General features: G+C 39.0%; 1 protein-coding gene across 15 annotated transcripts in view; it reads right to left on the bottom strand.

Moving 5' to 3' along the window:
- The window catches only part of RBFOX2 (RNA binding fox-1 homolog 2), a 261,293-nt gene that overhangs the window by 89,278 nt on the left and 151,323 nt on the right, over nucleotides 1-20,692 (bottom strand). For 3 of the 15 annotated variants that reach the window (XM_029204183.1, XM_029204181.1, XM_029204180.1), the window contains exon 1: nucleotides 783-1,077. The exons of the other annotated variants lie outside the window; for them this stretch is intronic. In XM_029204183.1, coding sequence (XP_029060016.1) covers nucleotides 783-809 — 27 coding nt within the window. In that variant the 5' untranslated portion in view covers nucleotides 810-1,077. Of the gene's footprint in view, nucleotides 1-782; nucleotides 1,078-20,692 lie in introns of those variants that run through there. 15 annotated transcript variants of the gene reach the window in all.

Consider the following 20,692-nt stretch of genomic DNA (forward strand, 5'->3'; position numbering starts at 1 on the left):
GAGAGGGAGAGGGAGAGGGAGAGGGAGAGGGAGAGGGAGAGGGAGAGGGAGAGGGAGAGGGAGGGAGAGGGAGGGAGAGGGAGAGGTCTTCCATTTCCTACTCCCTCTCCTTCAGATGTCTTTTAATGCCCGTGATTGTCATTTATATATTCAGACTTGTTCTTCCGCCAGGGAGGGCTCTACCTGCCTCTGCTGCACCTGGATGCTTCTACGTTCTCACAGAAAACAGTCTTTGCCAGTAACAAAGACATGAAAATGCAACATTTTCCTAGCCTTCATTTTTAATAAGCCATTTAGAGCAAAGGCAGCAAAACTGCAAGTCCATTGCCAATTCTGAGAAACCAAAGCGAATCAGGAATCAGATTTCCTTATAACACAAATTCTTCTGCAATTCTTAAAAGGAAGTCAATTCCTCTCCCCTCTTTTTGGCAGTCTACAAGAATCTCTTCCTACCTCTGCAGTCTCTCTCCCTCCCTCTTCTCAGAAGCAAGACAAAGAGGTAGACAAATCCCCACAGGGTCTTTCCTGAGCTACAGCTGCACAGTACAGGAAACAGGAATCTGCTACGGAGCTAAGGGAGGGGAGAGAAAAAAGGATACGGGTACACCACACACAGGGACTCACAACAGGCACAGACTAACACTTTCCAGCTGATAACAATAATTCTGGCCCTTTCTAAAAAGACAGTAATAATTAAAACTCTGGTGACTGTGCCCCACCCCCCATCTTATTTAGAGCTCAGAAACGAGAAAAGAAACGCACGGAGGAAACACAGACCTTACCTGAGTTACCATTTTCTTTCTCTCCATAAACCAAATGGAAGAGATGATGAACACTTCAAAGCGGCCGCGCTGGGGCACACCTTCCACAGCTTGCTTTCCACCCCCCTCCCCCCCCCAAGTCTAGCTCTTAAAGGGTGGGTGATTGTTCTCCCTTTATCCCGTTTTCCTTCCTTTTTCTTTCTAGTGTTTCTTCCTTTCTTTTCTCTTCCTCTCTGGCAGTCTCTCCCCCTCCTTCTTTCTCCAGCTCCCTCCCATATCTCAGGCAGATGGCTGAAGGAAGCCCCACCCCCGAATGCCTAAGGTAATTAATCAGAGTAGAGCCCCACCTCTTCCTCCTCCTCCCACCCCCTCCCGGCAGGCTGACATCTCCCAACTCCAGAAACAGGCCTGCTGGAGAATGGCAGTTTGGTGTGTGCTTTGCGCACGCGTGTGTGTGTGTGTGTGTGTGTGTGTGTGTGTGTGTGAGGGGAGGAGGGAAGGAGGGGGGGAGAGAGGGAAGGGCAGGCGCCATGTGCCCGCATATTTTAAGGAGTTTCTCCGATGGTGGCATTAATTATATGGCACGGGAAGTATTCACAGCAGCTTACCATAGTAAGTACAGATTTAAAACGTTCCATCTAAGAATACCTGATAATAAATAAGGAGAGAAACAGAAACTATTAAAAAAAATTTCCACTGATGTACAGTTTATAGATGCAGCGGATGTAATAAAAGATGAGAAGAGCTGCTCAATGATGGGTTGACTGGAAGGTTTTCAAGGAATGGAAATATGCAAGAAACTGCTTGCCCTAAACTAGTCTAATGACTGCAAAGGACAAAAAGAGAGGAGGGAGATAATTTAAGTGCTTCTTTTTTTTCTACTGTAAAAAACCTGGGGATTCTGAAAAAGGTATCTACAAACATGACTGCTTAAGAAGCTTAAGGTGGATACAAATTTGGCTGCTCAAGGCTTCCAGCTTCATTTAAAATTCTGATTAACTGAGAATTTACCCTTTGCATTCCCCAGCCTTCTGCATCTCAGCCTCTATTGAAAAACATAAACCCTTTCTTGTACACACACTGGACATGTGTCATTACTATAACTAGTCATTGTTACTATAGAGTGCTATAGACACAGGAGGTTTGGGAGAATGTTTACTGAATGTAAGAGTTTCTTTTAAGTTCTCTTTGTAAAAAGTCATAAAGAAAAAAAGCATAAAGGTGTGATTCAGTTCAGAAGTCCTGGTCAAAGTCATAATTCTGCCCTTTACAAGTGATCTTGGAAAAGTCCTTGACCTCTGAATATAAATGTCATATCTCCCTACTTTCTATTATTATATATTCAAATAAAGTAACCTATGTGAATGTTTGATGAGTTTATGATGTTTGTCTCATAAAAATAAAGACTTTCTAATTTTTTAGTATTCTAATAAATAAGATCCTATTCTAAAGGTTTTATTATATATTTTAAATTATGCTATATTTATGTAATAATCTCTAATAGATTACCTGAAGAACAAAGAGATTAATTCCAAAATTGAGCTTTCTATTTTTAAAATAAACACATAAAGAAATCAAAATTAAAAATCACAAATCACACCGAGAATACTTAAGTTTTTGCTGTCTCAATGAGGATTATTTGGCAAAATGTATAACCCAAGCTTTAAAACAATGTGCCACATTGGGCTTCGCTGGTGGCGCAGTGGTTGAGAGTCCGCCTGCCGATGCAGGGGACAGGGGTTCGTGCCCCGGTCCGGGAAGATCCCACATGCCGTGGAGCGGCTGGGCCCGTGAGCCATGGCCGCTGAGCCTGCGCGTCCGGAGCCTGTGCTCGCGACGGGAGAGGCCACAGCAGTGAGAGGCCCGCGTACCACAAAAAAAAAAAAAAAAAAAAGTGCCGGATAATAATGTTGGTTGGCACATTGCCAATGAACCACCATCACGCTCCCATCCAAATTAATAATCATTTTAACAATTCTGAAAAGAACACAGGAACTACCAAACAATCTGGAGAGCCTGGAGAAACCGGCACAGTCATTGCTATTTACTGAGTACCTACAATATGTCAGGCATTGTTCTGGGCATTTTACAGCTATCAGTATACTTTTAGTATAACCTGTACGTGTAAAGAAATATGTACAAAAGAATGGGATCTTTAAACATTAGAAAAAAACATTAAGAGAAAAGGAATAGATTGGTTCTGAACTTGTTCTTTTTTTTTTTTTTTCTGAACTTGTTCTTATTTAACATTTTTAGAAATGATCTGGAAGATAGAACATATTACATTCTCTGAATTTGCAACTGAAAAGCCAATCTGGCGATAAAATGCAGTCAAAAAATTTTAAAGACAAAGTGAGGAAGCAGAAAAGAGGTGGGCGAGTTTCACTGGAAGCAGGGGCAATGCAGTGTGCTTCTGGGAAAATCTAAATCATTTACGCTTTCAGTTCTAATATAAGAAATAAACTGAGAATCACTGTATACCATTCTCTGAATCCACTGGTCCACAATAGTGCTAGGGGCAAAAAACCAGGAGCACCAAGACAGAGTCCCCCACTCCCCCCGCCACACACACACACTCACTCACTCACTCACACTCACACACATGCTAGTCTTATGAAAGCCATGGCTGTCTTGAAGCTTGCAAACCTCCATACGTATGGAAAGACAACAAAGCCCCAAGAAGAGATTTTTTAAATAAAAATAAGGGATTCCCACATGCAAAAAGTCTAGGACTAGGATAAAGGTTTCCCTAGGCCTGGTATTCATGCCTCTTTTCTACATTTAGGACCACTGTTTTATATTGCAAATAATAAACTTATAAAAGTCATTACCACAAGAAAGAGTTAGTGGGAGCTAAAAGTGAAAAAAAAAAGTATTAAAATAATTTTCATAAACTCACTGATCATAGTGAGCACTGCACGAACTCAAGGATATTTTGATGTGCGTCCCTGACTTTAAGGGGTGGTGTTACAGAGGACAATCTGCTCCCTCGTGCCCAAGTGAGAGAAGAGCAATTGAACAGTCTGGATCTGACCCAGCAAAACAACTGCAGGCCCCTGGTGGCTGAGTGTGCCCAGTGGTACCCAGGAGAAATGCATTTCAGGGCATTTTCTGGGCAGGAGTGAGGGGGCTGGGGAGGTAGGCAGGCAAACAGACAATAAGAACGTCAGCTAAGGGAGGAGACCACATCCACCCTTGTGGATCAACCTCCAGCTTCCAGCACAGTGCCTGATACATGGTAGGTACTCAATAAATATCTGTTAATAAATAAACAAATGAAGGAACTTCTCCTAGTTGTCTCAATGTCTTCATTGTTTGCTCAGTGTTCTATGTAATCCCCAGAACTCCAGCTTCCTTTCCCCCATACCACTCAACGGAAATGGATCTTATTAAAGTCACCCAAGACCTCTGATGGCCAAAGTCAATGGACATGTTATATCTTCTTTGACTTGTCTGCTGCATTTGGCACTCCCTGCTTTTGGAAACTCTTATTCTGAGTCTTTCTTGATTTTCCTCTTTTCCTGTTAACTCGCTTCCCCATCTTACTCTTTTTCCTCTGCCCACCTTCTATGTTGGTATTGCTTGAGGTGCCATCTTCAGACCTCTTTCTACTGCATACCACAGGTTCTTAACCCAAGGTATATAGTTCCTCACACAGGTACCCTGGTGGAAATTTGTTATCTTTATGTGCATTTCTGTGCAGAGAGGATCTACGGTATTCATAAGATTTTCAAAAGGGTACACATCTCAAAAAAGTTAAACAATGGTCCTTAGTTCCCGAGGCCTCCTGTTGACCAACACGTTTGCTGTAGGTAATGTAATCCATCCCATAGCTTCAATTACCACCCATTTACCTTGATGACCCCCACATTTCTATATCCAGTCCAGATATCTCACCTGAACTCCAGATCAAAATATCCAAATGCTAAATAATGGTCATCTCCATTTAGATATCCTACAAATTTCTCTATCTTAAAAGACCAAAACTAAATTAAATTCTTAAAATCGAATCACTAATGCATTTAGCAAATGTTTGAGTGTCTACTATGTGCCAGGCACTATTCTAGGCACTGGGGGAAAACTAAATGGGCAAAGGAGATAAAATCCCTGTATGTGTGAAGCCTGGATTCTAGTACTCATTCTACCATGTTTGTTTACTTGGTGAAATGTGGTTAAACTTTATAACCAGTAAAACAGGTATCAGTTCTTGAAAACTTACTCTGTGGTGTCTTATCAGGCAACGACATATATTCTTAGCTCATTTCATCCTCAAGACATTTTAATCTCCTTTGCAGAGATGAGGGAACTAAGACCAGGTGAGGCTAAGTATCTTGCCCAAAGTCACCAGAGCTAGCAAGCTGAAGTGTCCAGATTTAAACCCAAATTTGATGGGAAGTCTGGAGTCCTTCCAAGACTCCTCCTTCTCACTCAACACCACACCAAACCAGAAGCAAGTCTTTTTGATTTCACTGAAATGTGCCCTTTCTTTTCATCCCTAGCACCACAAATTCGGTTCTGACCTTATTATTTTGTATTCAGCCTCCTACTTATCTCCCTGCCTTCAGTCTACCCCTCTTCCCATGCAGGCTTCTTACTACTCTCAGAGCTTGCTCTTTCTAAACACAAATCTCATCATGCCACTTCCCTGATTAAACTCAACTACTGCCCACAGCCTAACAAGGGGGACAATTCTAACTCTTAAGTAGGCATCTAACACACATAACGTGGCTTCAGCCCCCTTGTCCAGAGCCCCGGCTTTCCCTCTCCCCACCCACTGCTCCCCTCTGTTCCTACCGCACTTCACGACTTGCAGTTAGTTCCTCAACGACACCTCTGTTCTGTTCTGTTTTCTGTTCTTCCTCCCTTGCGTACGGCCTTCTATCTGGCTAATTCATCCTTCAAGGCTCACTTCAAGGATCCCCCTGCTCCAGAAAGCCTTTGCTGCCCTACCTGCTCCCACACCTCGGTTAGGTACCCCTTATCCCTGTGCCTTAGCGCCTAAGCCATGGTTGATACTGTTTCTGCATAACTTTGACCAGACTGTGAGCAATCTGAGGGTAGGAACTGTGTTTCACAATCCTAACGCAGTTCCTAACCCAACGCCTGAATACCTTAGTAGATGAATAAATGTTTGATGAAATCAAACTGTAATGCCTTGATTTCTACCTCTAGCCATTTATTTATCCATATGTGGGTACCTAAGAACAAAGAGCATCTCTGTGGTTATCAAAATACTATAAAAGCATTCTTTTCTTCCCAAAGAGTACTTGGAAATGTCTTTAAATTTACTTCAGTATCTTAGAAATTTGAAGGCGAAAGGAAGATGTACAAAATGAGGGAGCGGGAGAAAGGCTTTGTTTTCTACTTTATTAGAATAGTCCAGATTCTATACAAAACAACACTCACTGATTTAAAAAAAAAAACAACTCACTTTAGGTGGTGTTGCTCCTCACAATTTTAGGGACTCAACCTTCCTACCTTCCACCCACTTACCAGCAATGCTAAAAGCAGGTCCAAGAGTCCCTGACCAGAAGGCAGGGTTTGCTCATACTTTCCCAGGCTGCTGCTAACACCCAAGTGAAAAGCAACATTAAAGGGACAGCATTTCCGGCAATAATAAAAACTTGTTAGTATAAAATCTTTTCACAGCATGTCCCCCCTCATAACCCTAAGTGTAAATAACAATTTACACCTAATAGATATAAATACCTTGCCAGAAGCATCTCCCAGACAATACTACTTTAATATTCCTTGTCCCAGCATTCTCTTTAATATAAATAAAGCCAAATTATAGATAATTCCACTATATCCTAGCTCATTTTCTCAGGGTTAGGCAGTGTTCAGTTATATATAACCCATTCTAGAAAAAAAGGTAAGCAAAATTTGAAATCAACTGCTTTAAACGTTATATGCTTATAAAAAACAAATAATCCTCATATTTATTTCCTGTCCCCCCAAACCAACCTTTAGAACAAGATCACAAATAGTATACACTAAGACACAGGTGAGGCCAGAGATATTAGAAAACATCACTTCATAAATTATTAACTAGATTTGCAGAAAATACTCTTTAAAATCTCTTTAAACTATCCCAAACTCTAAACTGAGTCATATATGCAATTGAAATTATGTGTACATTCTCTGTATTCTCTGAGAGACTAAGGAAAAGGTTCTTAGACAAATACTTAAAGGGATGGAACATAAACAAGTTTAGGAATAACCAGATTATCAAGAAAATACATGATTAATCGGTGAAAACTGAAGTGTACTGTTTCTCCAATAATACAATATGCCACGTCTCTATTACTAAATTACTGGAGGTTCTGCTGGTTTTCTTCACCGCTAAATCCCTGTGCCTGGCATAGTACCTGGCCCATAACTCAAAAAACATTTGGTGAGCAATGAACTAACTTGAAATGAGAAATTAAAGTATATATATATATATCCCCCTTGATATCAAGGTCATCTGCCCACAAAGAAGTGGACAGCCTATGAGCTAAGTCACTCTATAGCATTCTGCAGACCTGAGCATCCTCTAGGCACACGTATCTTTTAGATAGGTCACTGTCTCTCAGTCTTCCAGATGCCTAATATCCTTAAGCTGTACTTGGCTCTCCTGAACCCTCAAATCAGGATACACAGCTACACCCCCCAAAATGTAAGTTCCTGCTTCTTCTCCCTCCAGCTGCCCCATTCACCTCAAAATGATAATCAGTGCCAATGTGTCTGATGGGTGACAGGTTAAGTAAAACTGCCTGAGGAAAAACTGCGACGCTAGATGAACCCCTAACTTGCAACAAGTTGTCACATAACATAAAATTGACCATCTTAGCCATTTATACCGTTCAGTGGTATTAAATACAGTGTACCTCTGAAGAACATGGGTGTGAACTGTGCAAGTCCACTTACATGCGGATTTTTTTCACTGCACATGTATACAATCAGCGGCTGGTTGAATCCAAGGATGCAGAACCACTGATACGGAGGGCCGAGTGTGAAGTTATACATGGATTTTCAACTGTGCAGAAGGTCGGTGCCCCTAACCTCCACATTGTTCAAAGGTCAACTGTGTATTCATAATTTGTTACCAGCACCATCATCCATCTCTGTAACTCTTTTCATCTTATAAAACTGAAACTCTTAACACAGATGTAGAGAACAAACATAGGGACACCAGGGGGGGGAGGGGGGGGGGGGGTGGGGGTGGTGTGATGAACTGGGAGATTGGACTTGACATGTATACATTGATGTGTATAAAATTGATAACTAATAAGAACCTGCTGTATAAAAAAATAAATAAAACAAAATTCAAAAAAAAAAAAACAAACCTGAAACTCTATACCCATTAAATAGTAACTCTCCATTCCCCCTGTCCCCAGAGCCCCTGGAAACCACCATTCTACTTTTTGTCTCTATTGACTATGCCAAGTACCTCATATAAGTGGAATCAGTGTCTGTCTTTTTGTGAATGGTTTATTTCATTTAGCATAATATCCTCAAGGTTCATCCATGTTGCTGCTTATATCAGAACTTCCTCCCTTTTTAAGGCTGAATAATATTCCACTGTATGTATATACCATGTTTTGGTTATGCATTCACCCACTGATGGAAACTTGTGCTGTTGCTTCCACCTTTTGGCTACCGTGAATAATGCTGCTGTGAACGTGGGTATACAAATATCTTTCCAAGATTCTGCTTTCAATTCTTTTGGGTATACACTCAGAAGTAGAATTGCTGGGTCATATGGTAATTCTATTTTTAATTTTTTCAGGAACCACCATACGGTTTTCCACAACAGCTGTACCATTGTACATTCTTACCAACAAGTGCACAAGGGTTTCAATTTCTCCGCATCCTTGCCAACACTTGTGATTTCGTTATTTTTTTTGAAGTAGCCATCCTAACAAGTTATATTTTAACCATCCAGTCAGAGGTGATAAATGTCTAATCCAAAAGACTAATTTCAAGAACAGCTTCTCAAATAGATTTTTTATGGGTAGGGAGACTACACTCATTGTCTTTTAAATCATATCTAGCAAGCCCCTATCTGTAGGGGCTTCCCCTGCCTGTATTTTAAACTGATTTGGCCCAGATTTGGTTCTGCAAAAATTATAACTAATAAAATAACCAATTTCAAACTCTTAAGACAGGCATGATTTTATTAACCGTAAGAGTAATAAAAGGTGAAGTACCTAAAATACTTCATTGCCCTATGTTGAGAACTCACTTTGTTTCATTACCTCAACATTAGCAATTCTAGTACTTAATTTAAAAAATAGGTGCAAAACCTTTAATTTTTAATAAATACTGTACAATCACGTACTCAATAATGTCCAGTTGCATAACACACTGGTACAGAACCATAAGTATTCATACTATGCAACAAAGAGCTTTGATTTAACTAAGTACAAGAATATAATAGAAGCTAAAAAGAAAATTTTATAACTATAGTTGAGACGGTTTGGGTAGCAAACAATCGTCATAAATGCACCATCATTTATAAATGCACTGGAAAAACCTGTTACCCTAACAGAATTAAGAAATAAGACTGTAACATAGTTTGGGACCCTTCAACTTAAAATTGCTTTTTCAATCACATTAATTTCCTTGATGTGGTGGAGAGTGTACTCTTAAATTTTAATATCCCATTACCTGCATTTCTAAGCTACCTTAATTTCAGACAGAATAAACCTAATAAATGGAGCAAAGTCAGGAAAGTGCTGTTTCAAATACTGAGCACCACATTTAACAGTACTAAATCTTAATGATTTGGGGTGGCAAATTCATTTTATCATAAATGAATAAAATTTTCCTGCCAAAGACTATCAAACATGTCATAATTTCTAAACAAGAACCCTTTAATCCACTTCACAATTTTTATTTTTGGGGAGAATGGCCAATTTTCTACATCAAAAAATTTATTTACATATTACAATTCTGTTTTTCATAGATCTCCAACATCTCAATCTTCTTTGGAAACATTTTTACTTTTTCAGCTTTATTTTTATACTACTTATATTACAGTTATTACAAGTCCATTACTTTACTAGTTGGGGCTCAGAAATTTACTGTTCACAGATGTTTCTCTTCAAAAGAACATCAATATTTACTTGTAAGAAGCTTTGCTTCTAATCTAGTCTCATGACACTTCCAGCCTTAAGCTGTTGCATAGACCAATCCATTGTGTTATGCCAGGAGAGAAATAGCTCACAGATGAATGAGACCCACAAATATATCAAAGCCTCATTATGGAAAATATAAGCTCGATTTGAATAACTCAAAATCACAGAGAGTTATACAGCTAATATAAAACATGTAGTATAGACCAATGTCCTACAACATAGTTAAAGAAACATAGCCATATCCCCTCCCACATGACTCCATACTGGTAGCTTACAACGTGAACGAGAGCTGTGAGTTTACTCTACAGAGCTTACCCAACAGGTCCAATTAAAAATAGCGTGGGGGCTTCCCTGGTGGTGCAGTGGTTGAGCGTCCGCCTGCCGAGGCAGGAGACATGGGTTCGTGCCCCGGTCCAGGAAGATCCCACATGCCGTGGAGCGGCTGGGCTCGTGAGCCATGGCCGCTGAGCCTGTGCTCCGCAACGGGAGAGGCCACAGCAGTGAGAGGCCCGCGTACCGCAAAAAAAAAAAAAAAAAAAAAAAATAGCGTGGGTTTAGCCTTTAGGCCCCAAATACCTAATAAGATATACTGGTTTGTCACTTCCTTTAACCCTATGCATTTCTGTCCAACCCACAACTTAGGAGCTAATTACTAAAGAAATGGCAATCTGTAAAAAAAAAAAAAAAAAAAAAAAATTAAATACCATAAAAACAAACTAAACCAAACTGAGAAACTAAGTAGTGTCTATAATTCAGATATAATTATATTAACCATTTTTATTTTCCTATTCTAGATTTTCAGTACAATTAATATTTCAAAGAATCATGACATGAACAATCACCTAGTCCAACCCCTTCATTTTATATACAAGGAAAGTGAAGTCAAGAAAAATGAAGCTATTTGAGCATGACATGGAGGTGTTAATACCATAGGTTGAATCAGAATCCAGAATCCTTAACTTCAACTTCATTTACTGTACTGCTACTAATTAAAGGCAAATAGTTATTCAGGAATATGCTTGATAAAGGCCTACATTTTTATGATTCTAGATTTCAACCAGTTAACAATTAAGATGGCAATGATCCCATCACAGAAAGTCTAAAATGTTAAGTGTGAAGAGAGTGCCCTCTACTGTATATTACCTATCTGAAAAATACAGCAACATTTGGAAACCACCATCTGTGCTTCTCATCTACTCAAAATGAAGCCTGAAGTTTACTATAATATATATGGTGGCTTAATTATGTTACATTTATAATGCCAAGCCCAGTATTTAAAACACACACACACACACACACGCATGTGGGTAACCACACACACACGGACTTCTGAAGTTTCACAACTTCTAGGATTGAAAGCAACCACCGCTGCCCAGCCCTCAATACTATAAAACACAAACTTCCTGTTACAGCAAATTAGCAAATAGCTTTGGGAAATCTATGCTCTGAATGGTACCAGGTCAGAAGACAGGAAGCTTATAAGCATTTCATCCCACCATCAAGTACTATCTAGAAACAAGTTATAACCCTTAGCTTACCTGGACAACAGGATATTGATAATCCATACAATATACACCATACATAGCAAAGGGGAAAAAAATCTTCCAATAAAGACAGTACAAAAAGTGTCTAAGCTTTTGCCTTGTTTGATCTGGCTGTCCTGTCCAAAGGAACCTGGTAGCACCCAAAAAATCCTTGGCTGACTTCCAGTCTACGCAGATAGGTATGTTGGCTCAGGTGATGAAGAAAGAGCTTGCTTCAGGCCAGGCTTCCACCCCAGTAAGACTCAACACTACACAGAAGAAATGGCTGTTTTTCAGGGAAAACAAAAAGCTCCAATGGAGTTACTAGCTACAGACTGAAAACTACATTAGAGATTTGCTGTTACTGCTGGTTTTAAACTGACAACTCCTCCAGAAACTCAAGAGGTAGAGAATGACAGCCAAGGAAGGGATCGCGGGCTCCTTAAAGTGGCACCAAAAACGGTAGGAAGCACAAGGTATCCAGGATCCAAAGTGATATATATATATTCTAGGCTTTAAGTACGTCAGAGGGAACACTCCCAATCCAGGACGTGGAAAGGCAGATGGGACTGGTATTCTCTATTTCTTCTTGGGCGGGACTTCGCGTACGCGTGCGCATGTACGTGTACGTACACACACACACACACACACACACACACACACACACGAATACACACACCCTTCTTACTGTCTCCGGCACAGACAGGTGTTAGGATTAACAGTATAAAATCCTTCTGCGTGGAAAGGAATGGGAGAGAAATGAAGTCACACTGTTACATGCAGTAAAAGGAGCTCTTTCATGACACTGTATGTTTTTGTATTTGTATCATTTAACACCTCCTCTGCTGTGCTTTAACAGAAGCTAGGACAGCTGGCAGGACCAGCACTAGAAAAGAGGAAGGTGGCCCCAACTCTGAGGCAACATGAGTCCACTGGAAACCTTCAGATATGCCAGAGACTCTCTCAGCTGTTCCAATCAAACATGGAAGGATTAACTCCGGCTGCTTGCAAAAAGATGGGGGTGGAAAGGTCTCTTCAGAAAAGCCAGCTGCTTCTCCCCTTTTAGGAAGCTGCTATACCCACCCTGCCACTATATACAAACATGCATGTGCACACATATTTCTCTAACAGATACTAAAAGCAGTAACAAACACAGACAGGTGTTAGGTCAGTCTGACAATGCAGGGCAGGTTAAAGAGTTGGCTTTCAGAGCCTAAATGGCCCATCTAAAACCAGAGAACTGCTAAGTAATTCTTAGCAAACAGGATCTAGAGTGAGCAGAAAGTAAAGATAAATGCTCAGTAAGACAGACACACCATTTATAACTATCATTCCTAAGAAATCCCCTACTTGGGGCAAACATTCAAAAGTTCAAAATGATAAATAATTCTAAATTAGTTTCAGGGACTCTGATCTCCCTAATCTTGGAGAGCCAGTAATATTATAACATGTTTTAGTAAGATTAACCCATGAGGATTATTTGCATTTGTAAGAGTCTAACTCTTACCATGCCCACTCCACCCCCAGGGCAATTTTTCTCCTTTTATGGTCATCGCAATTTATTTTAGTATTGTTCAGGAGAAATTGTCTTTTAAGAGTCAGAATGGCCTCGTTAGTACACTGAAGATCTCTTGGTTAAGCGTTTACCTTAAATCGGTTCTGGGAGATCAGGCAGAGAGCACTGCGATGTACTAGATTATCTTCAGATTGCTGGTCCTGATTCGATGTGTATTACACATGACGGACAACAATAAATCAGTTCAGTGTAATTTTAAAAATTTATTGATCTATTATACACAAGGTATTGTGCTGAGCACTGGAGGAATGAACAGGCACAGTTCTGTTGTCAAGGAATTTGCAGTTTACGGGAGAACAGATCAGTACACAGGTAAACCCAAAAGGCAAGACAATGCTACAGTCCAAAATTAAACACTGTGGGCAACTTCTCACACAGGAAGTAACATTTTTAAAAAGCTGCTCTTAATGGAGACTTCCATAGTGTCACTTTCTCACCACTAAAACTATGAGACGCTGCTGTGCCAATTCTTAACAGAGATTGAGCCTTACAAAATTTCTGATCTGATGCCTTAAGGGCCTATAATATACATTCTACTTGTCCCCTATATAGTTATTAAAATGGTAATAAAGAAATAACAATAGGGATGTTTCTATAATAAAAACTTATACTAAATTTTCCCTTCTAACGAAATCATTCTCCAATCCTTCTTCCTCCTGTACGCTCTGCCCTCCCACCTTCCCTCTACTTCATTTCATGTCCAGCAGTACAGCGGTACTGGCCACACACATACTTATAAACTAGCATCTTAATCACTATTACATCTTCTTGATATGACTGATGCCAAGATTCTCTTGATATAAAGTCTGGGAAATAATGATACTTATAAACCATACAGGGCCGTGAGGCTGTCAAACTTAACCTTCATGCGTTAACTCAGTTCAATACCTGATGAATTAATCACAGAAGATGGAATTTTCCCAAACTGTGTTATATTTAAGATGATAGACTGTAACTCAAATTCTAGAACAACTGTTCTAATTTCAGCCTGAAAGTGGCCCCCAAATATGTTATTGAGGGCCTCATCAATCTCTGGAGCTTTAAATTCTTCCTGAGGATAGATCTATACATACGTGGTGAAAAGATGTGACTGATACATTATTAAGTGAAAAAAATTATACTGTTGAATAATGGTTAGGGTGTAATTTCATATTTGTAAATGCACATATGTGTCTGCGTGTATGTTAATCAATAAATTATATATGTAAGTTATAAGCTTTATGTGTCTCACATGTAAGTTACATGTTATATATTTATACACACATATATAACTAACTGGTTGACATGCACACCAATATATGCCATATATAGTACATATTTATACACACACACATTGACACACATACATATTACAGGCATAAGGCAAAACCAACACCTCTAGGGGGTGGGATAGTGGTTTTCATTTATTTCTTTAGAGGTAAACTTCTAATTTGTCAAATACATTTAAATTAGCATTCACTGTTCCTATAACTTACCTTTTTATAAGTTGAAGGGAATCAAAACAGATTTTACTTTGAATACCAGTATTTTAAACATCAGTAATACTCTCTCAGCCTCTATATTATCACCTTTGCTTTACCTAACATGATGGCATAAATATAAACTCTCATTTAATACTGGAGGATTTAGACGATAAGCAATCAGTACCCAGGTCTAGTTTAAATAATAAGCCCTTCAGAAAAATGGCAAAATAATTCCATATGTGAGTTATAACTCCTTGTACTTCTTCTTGTCTTTTACTTAGCTCTTTCTGTAAATTTTTTAAATTGTTATAATTTAAGACCAATAATTTAGTGAAACTAAAATTCTAAAAAGCACTTATAGAAAGACAGACGAACCTTTCACCCAAAAGACAGCATGCTATAAAAGATCAAATTACAAATTACAAATGTCAGGGTCTCCTTTCCTGACATACAGTCTTTCTGCAGACTATTGTAGCCTTACTTACCAACAGAGATTCTACGCATGGGTCAGAAGTTTCACATCATTTCAATATTTTTTCCCATTTTCAAAGACATTTTAAAAACAGAAACAAAAATATGTGAACATTTTCAACACAAATTACTACTAAGTGATCCCCACCCTCAGAGGGAACAGGCTAGGTATTTCCTTTAAATTTTAAATACTATTATATTCATTCAAATAAAAATTCCAGAAATAAAAAAACCAATTCTCCACAATAAGCTCAGAGTTACTTGCTGACGATTCCAAATTACACCATTTGAAAAAGTATACACTATGCAGTATTACAAATGCTTTTACAGTATTAAAATTTTTGTATATTGATCAATTAGAAACATGAATATAGAAAATGGCCCTTCATATATTTCTATATATCTCATTAGCAGAGACATTCAGACCATAAGTTTCAACACTTGGCACACCTAGAACGTGTCTGTTAAAGAGAATGTAATGATATCAGACAGAAAGAGACCTAGTGATATTTAAGAGTGAGATACCTAGAAATTATCTTGAGATTTATGAAATTTAAGTTTTGGTTATGATGAAGTAGACAGACTACCATATCAGTCTCATGCCAGAGGACACAGTTGGTGACACTGTAGTATAATTTGTACCATTTACAACCCTAGGGATCTCAAGACTTACCCAGTACTGGATAATCAGAAAATATTTGAGATTCTTCTCTTTTCTACTCTCTCATTCTTGTTTTCTTCTCTCCTTTTCTTTCCCTTCTGCCTACGCCACAATCCTACCAAGAGTGTTCAAAGATACTAGTTAGGCTTCGGGATAGAATGCTTCGGCAAAGATTGCAAAGACCTCTGTTCTAAGGTATAAAATTGATTTTAGTAGTAATCTGAAAAGGTTCCAAAGACTGCTGCGAACTGGGATAACACAGAAGTTCAAAAAGAGATAGAGTTTGAGATAGACAGATGAGGATGGAGGGGCTGAGATCAAGAAAGACGTATATGTAGGCAAAACAATGTAGTTAGAAATAGGTAAGACTTACATAGGGATCAGTGTGACCAGTCTGCCTGACTGTGAGTGAATAGTGGCAAATGACAAGAAGAGTAGGTCTGGGTCATTGTGGAGGACCCAGGCCATCAGGCTATGTATTCAGACCTTATCTTTAAAGAGTGTTTGAGAGGGAAACAGTGCTACAAAAATAACATTTTATGAAAATGGCCTGTGGTGGCTGCAGGAAGAATGGAAAAGGGAACAATCAGAAGGTGGGGAGGCCAATTAGGGGCTACTGCTTGGTTTCTTTCTTTTTTAATTTTTTTGAGTGCGCCACGTGGCACGTGGAGTCTCAGTTCCCCGAACAGGGATCGAACCCGTGCCCCCTCAGTGGAAGCGCTGGAAGCATGGAGTCTTAACCACTGGACCACCAGGGAAGTCCCAGGGGCTACTGTTACAACAGTCTACAGATTATTAATGCAAAACCCACAAGTTAACAGTAGAAATAAAGAAGGAATAGATGTAGGAGACATTACAAGGACAGCATCCACAGGAACTGGAGACTTCAGAAAAAGGGTATAAGGGAGAAGGAAATTAAATATAACATTGAGTTTCTAAGTCTAGCTGACTGGCCAAATAAGGGTAACACTGCTAAAAGAGAGAAGTCAGAAGCATGAACTGGTTTGAAGTTGTGGCAGGTCCAATAGAAAATGTCTAACAAGTACTCAGAGTTGTAGGTGGCAGCCCCGGAAGAGGGGTCAGGGTTAGAAATGAAGATCCAAGAGGAGTTTGGGAGGAACAGTCAGGCTGCAATTATTTAGTCCACAGCGTGTACTGAACATCAACCACGTACTTCAAAAAAGGAAAGAGAGGGAGAAAGAGGGAGGAAGGGAAAGAGAGAGGAGGTGGGGAGGAGAGGAGAAGTAAGGAGGGACGGAGGGAAGAGGGAAAGAGACAACAGTTGATACAAGGCAAAGAGCTGAAAATAGAACCTTAAGGAATACTCACTTCTAGAAGGCAGAAATAGCAACAAAGGATAAAAAGATTAAGCAGGATTGTGTACTGTTCACAAAAGCCAGGGCACAGAGGACGTGTGTTACTTTCTTCCTCTTTTCTTTACTATCCTGTGTCCCTTGCACTAGGGAAAGTATTTCATAAATTGATACCAGAGATGAGTATATAACAATGTCGAGTAGAGATACAGAAAGGTTAAAGAGAATGAGAATTTAGAAAAGATGATTGAATTTAGCAAGTAGGAGACCAAGAGAAGTTTTGAGAGAGAGCTGTTTCAGTAATATCAGTAAAAAGATGGCAGCAAAATTGATAAATTCATGATCAGAATGAAAAATAGACACGATGCCTACTTTAATAAGATTTTCTACCTTGGGCTACTTCTTGGTCTTCCAAGTGGCAAGTAAATACAAAAATAATTACTGATACATTCAACTGCCCACTGCTGCCTCTATCAAGGTGGACTTTTGTTTTGTTTTTTGCTTCTGTGTCTTACATTTTTAGGCATACTTTTTTAATTGGATGATTTCGTTAGGGGTAGGACCTGTCAGATCATCTTGGTATTTCTCTCAAAGAATTAAGCCAGTACCTTTTACACAGATATGCCCATCAGTATATGAAAAGGGAGGGTCTGCATTTTATTACTTGAAAATACAAATCAGAGGTAAATGAATTAATCACCATGCACAGACCATCTCTTATTTGTTCATTCAGTTAACCTTCATTCATTCAACCAAGATGCCTCTAGCACTGTATGAAGTCCTAGGAAAAGCTCTCAAAGAGCTGACAATAGGGGAGAGAAAGCAGAAAATACTAAGTACCAAAACACCATGTGATAAATGCCATACCCATCACAACATGGCTTGGGAGAAAAATAAAGAGGCAACTGCCGTTGCAGCCACCACTGCTGCCATCTAATTTCCGAGGGTGGAGGAGCCCAGGAATAGCTCACAAGCAGTTAATGCTGGAAATGAATTGTGGAAAGCTAGTAAGAGTTTTCCAGATGGATTGGGGTCGATGGTGGGGAGCTTTGAGGTAGTGGGACAGCATTCCAAATGCACAAACCAGCATGGCATAAGCAAAGCCATACTTAGGGTGCTTACAGAAAGGCAGGCAGGTAAATATATGCAACAAAGTCAAACACCTGTTCAAAAATATTTATATAAGACTTCCACTGGTTCTAAGGTACTGCGAGAATTGCTGAATTTTCTACACCAATGGAAATGCTTTAAATTATATCTGCCAGAGAAGAGCAAATCACGGTGAAGTACAGAAACACTCCTTTGTGTGACACATGGTACAAAAGGAAGTATGCGTATTAACAGGGGTGCCATGCTATGGCTGAAATGTATTCTTCTATTTGGAGTGACAGACATGGCATGCAGTCTCTGAGGCCAGGAGTTAGCATTTTTGTTAGAAGTGTCTTTCATTATGCTTTCATTCTAATTCAGTATTACTAAGGTAAAATGTATCCATAAATCATAAGACAACAGACATTCACTTTAAATCTACAAAGATAGATAGTACATAAAAGATAAGGGTAAAGATATAACCTTTACATACAGAAAATAACTGTAAATATTCTCATACTGTTAGAGAAATATGTCTACAAATGATTCCACATAATTATCTTATATTATAGAGACTTTTACCCTCCACAGAAAGTTTCATCTCAACTAACTCATAATATCTCTGTGGTAGATTACAAAAATGGTCACAATATTTCACAGCCTCCCTTCAAGAGGTGAAATTTTCTCTCCACTTCTTGAATTTGGTCTTAGCTTTGTGACTTGCATTGGCCATTGGGATATCAGTAAATGTGACACAAGCAGAGGCTTGACAGGTGCTTGTCCACAGGGACTGGCCCTCTCCTGCTCCTCTCTGGAACCCTGAGCCAACCATGTGAAGAACTGTGAAGGGTAAGAAACCAAGTGGAAGAGGGATGAGCTGTTCCAGTTGCGCCTCCCAACCAATTAATTAGCTTGCCAACTGCCAGACATGAAAGTGAGGTCATCCTAGACCACTCGAGCCCAGCCTCCCCATGCTAGGAGACTCACCCAAATTCCTGACCCACAGAACTGTGAGCAAGTAAATGATTAACATTGTTTTAAGCCATTAAGTTTTGGGGAGGTTTGTTATGCTGCAAAACCTAACAGACACAATCTCATTGCATAACATTAAACGGTATATCTTAATATTGGCACCAACACCACACTATCTTAATTATTGGAGCTTGAAATCTCGCTATGTTAGTCCTCCAGCTTCGTTTATCTTTTTCAAAGTTGTTTTGGCTCTTCTAGGTCCTTGGCATTTCCACATGAATTTTAGAATCAGCTTATTAATTTCTATAAAAATCTTGCTTGTATTTTGATCGGGATTACACTGAATCTATAGATCAGTTTGGGGAGAATTACTATCCTAAGAATATTGAGTCTTCCAGCCCATGAACATAGTATTTTTCTCCACTTCATTCCACTATTCAAAAATAGGTTTTCGAAGATTACGACTATCTTTTTTCTAGTATGTGCTAAAAGCAAATGCTATTATCTGAGGTATAGCATACCTCATTACCACTCTTCTGAAGTCTACTGAATCCCCTAATACTCACATTCCTATAAGACAGTGCGGTATTGGTGTCAAGATAGAAAAATAGATCAATGCAACAGAATAGATGATCCAAAAATAGATCCACAGGTGCAAAGGCAACTCAGTGGAGAAAGAACAGTCTTTTCAACAAATGGTACCAGAACAACTAGATATCCACATGCAACAAAAATGAACCTAGATCCATACTTTATGCCATATACAAAATTTAACTCAAAATGAACCAGAGACCTAAAAATGTAAAACACGAAACTATAAAGATTCAAATAGAAAACCTCTGCGACCTTGGATTAGGCAAAGATTTCTAAGATATGATACCAAAAGCACAATTCATAAAAGAGCAAATTAATAAATTGGACTCCATTAAAAACTCTGCTCTTCAAATGACACTGTGAGGAAAATAAAAAGACAAGCTGTAACTGACAGAAAACATTTGCAAAGCATATATCTGGTAAAGGATACCCAGAATATATAAGAACTCTCCAAGCTCAACCGTAAGAAAACATGTAATCCATTTTTTTTAAAAATGGGCAAAAGATTTGGACACTTGAACAAAGAATATACAGGGATGCTAAATAGACCCTTGAAAAGATGCTCAATATCACTACTTATTAGGAAATTAAAACCACAACAATACCACTACCTGCCTATTAGAACGACTAAAATGAAAAAGACTGCAATACCAAGTGCTGACAAGGCTATGGAGGAACAGAAAGTCTCAAATACTGCTGGCAGGAATGTAAAATGGTACAACCAATGTGGAAACAGTTCAGCAATTTCTGAAAAAGTTAATTATAACCTACCATATGATTCATGCATTCCATTTACCCAAGAGAAATGAAAACATATATCCATATAAAGACTTGTACATGAATATTCGTAACAGCTTTATGTGTCATGGCCTAAAACTGAAAATGTCCATGAACAGATAAATGATGAACAAATTGTGGTATATCCACAATGGACTATTACTTGGCAATAAAAATAAATGAACCACTGGTATATGAAATAACAACGATGAATCTCAAAATAACTACAATGAGTGCAAGAAGCCAGGTAAAAATGAGTATTTATTGTATGATCCCATTTTTATAAAATAATAGAAAATGAAAACTAATCTATAGTGTCAGAAAGCAGACCAGTGGTTGCTTGGAAATGTGCGGGGAGTGGGTGGGAATT

This window comes from Monodon monoceros, unplaced genomic scaffold, assembly GCF_005190385.1.
Source record: "Monodon monoceros isolate NGI ecotype Baffin Bay Population unplaced genomic scaffold, NGI_Narwhal_1 Super_Scaffold_6, whole genome shotgun sequence".
In the NCBI taxonomy this organism is placed as follows: domain Eukaryota; kingdom Metazoa; phylum Chordata; class Mammalia; order Artiodactyla; family Monodontidae; genus Monodon; species Monodon monoceros.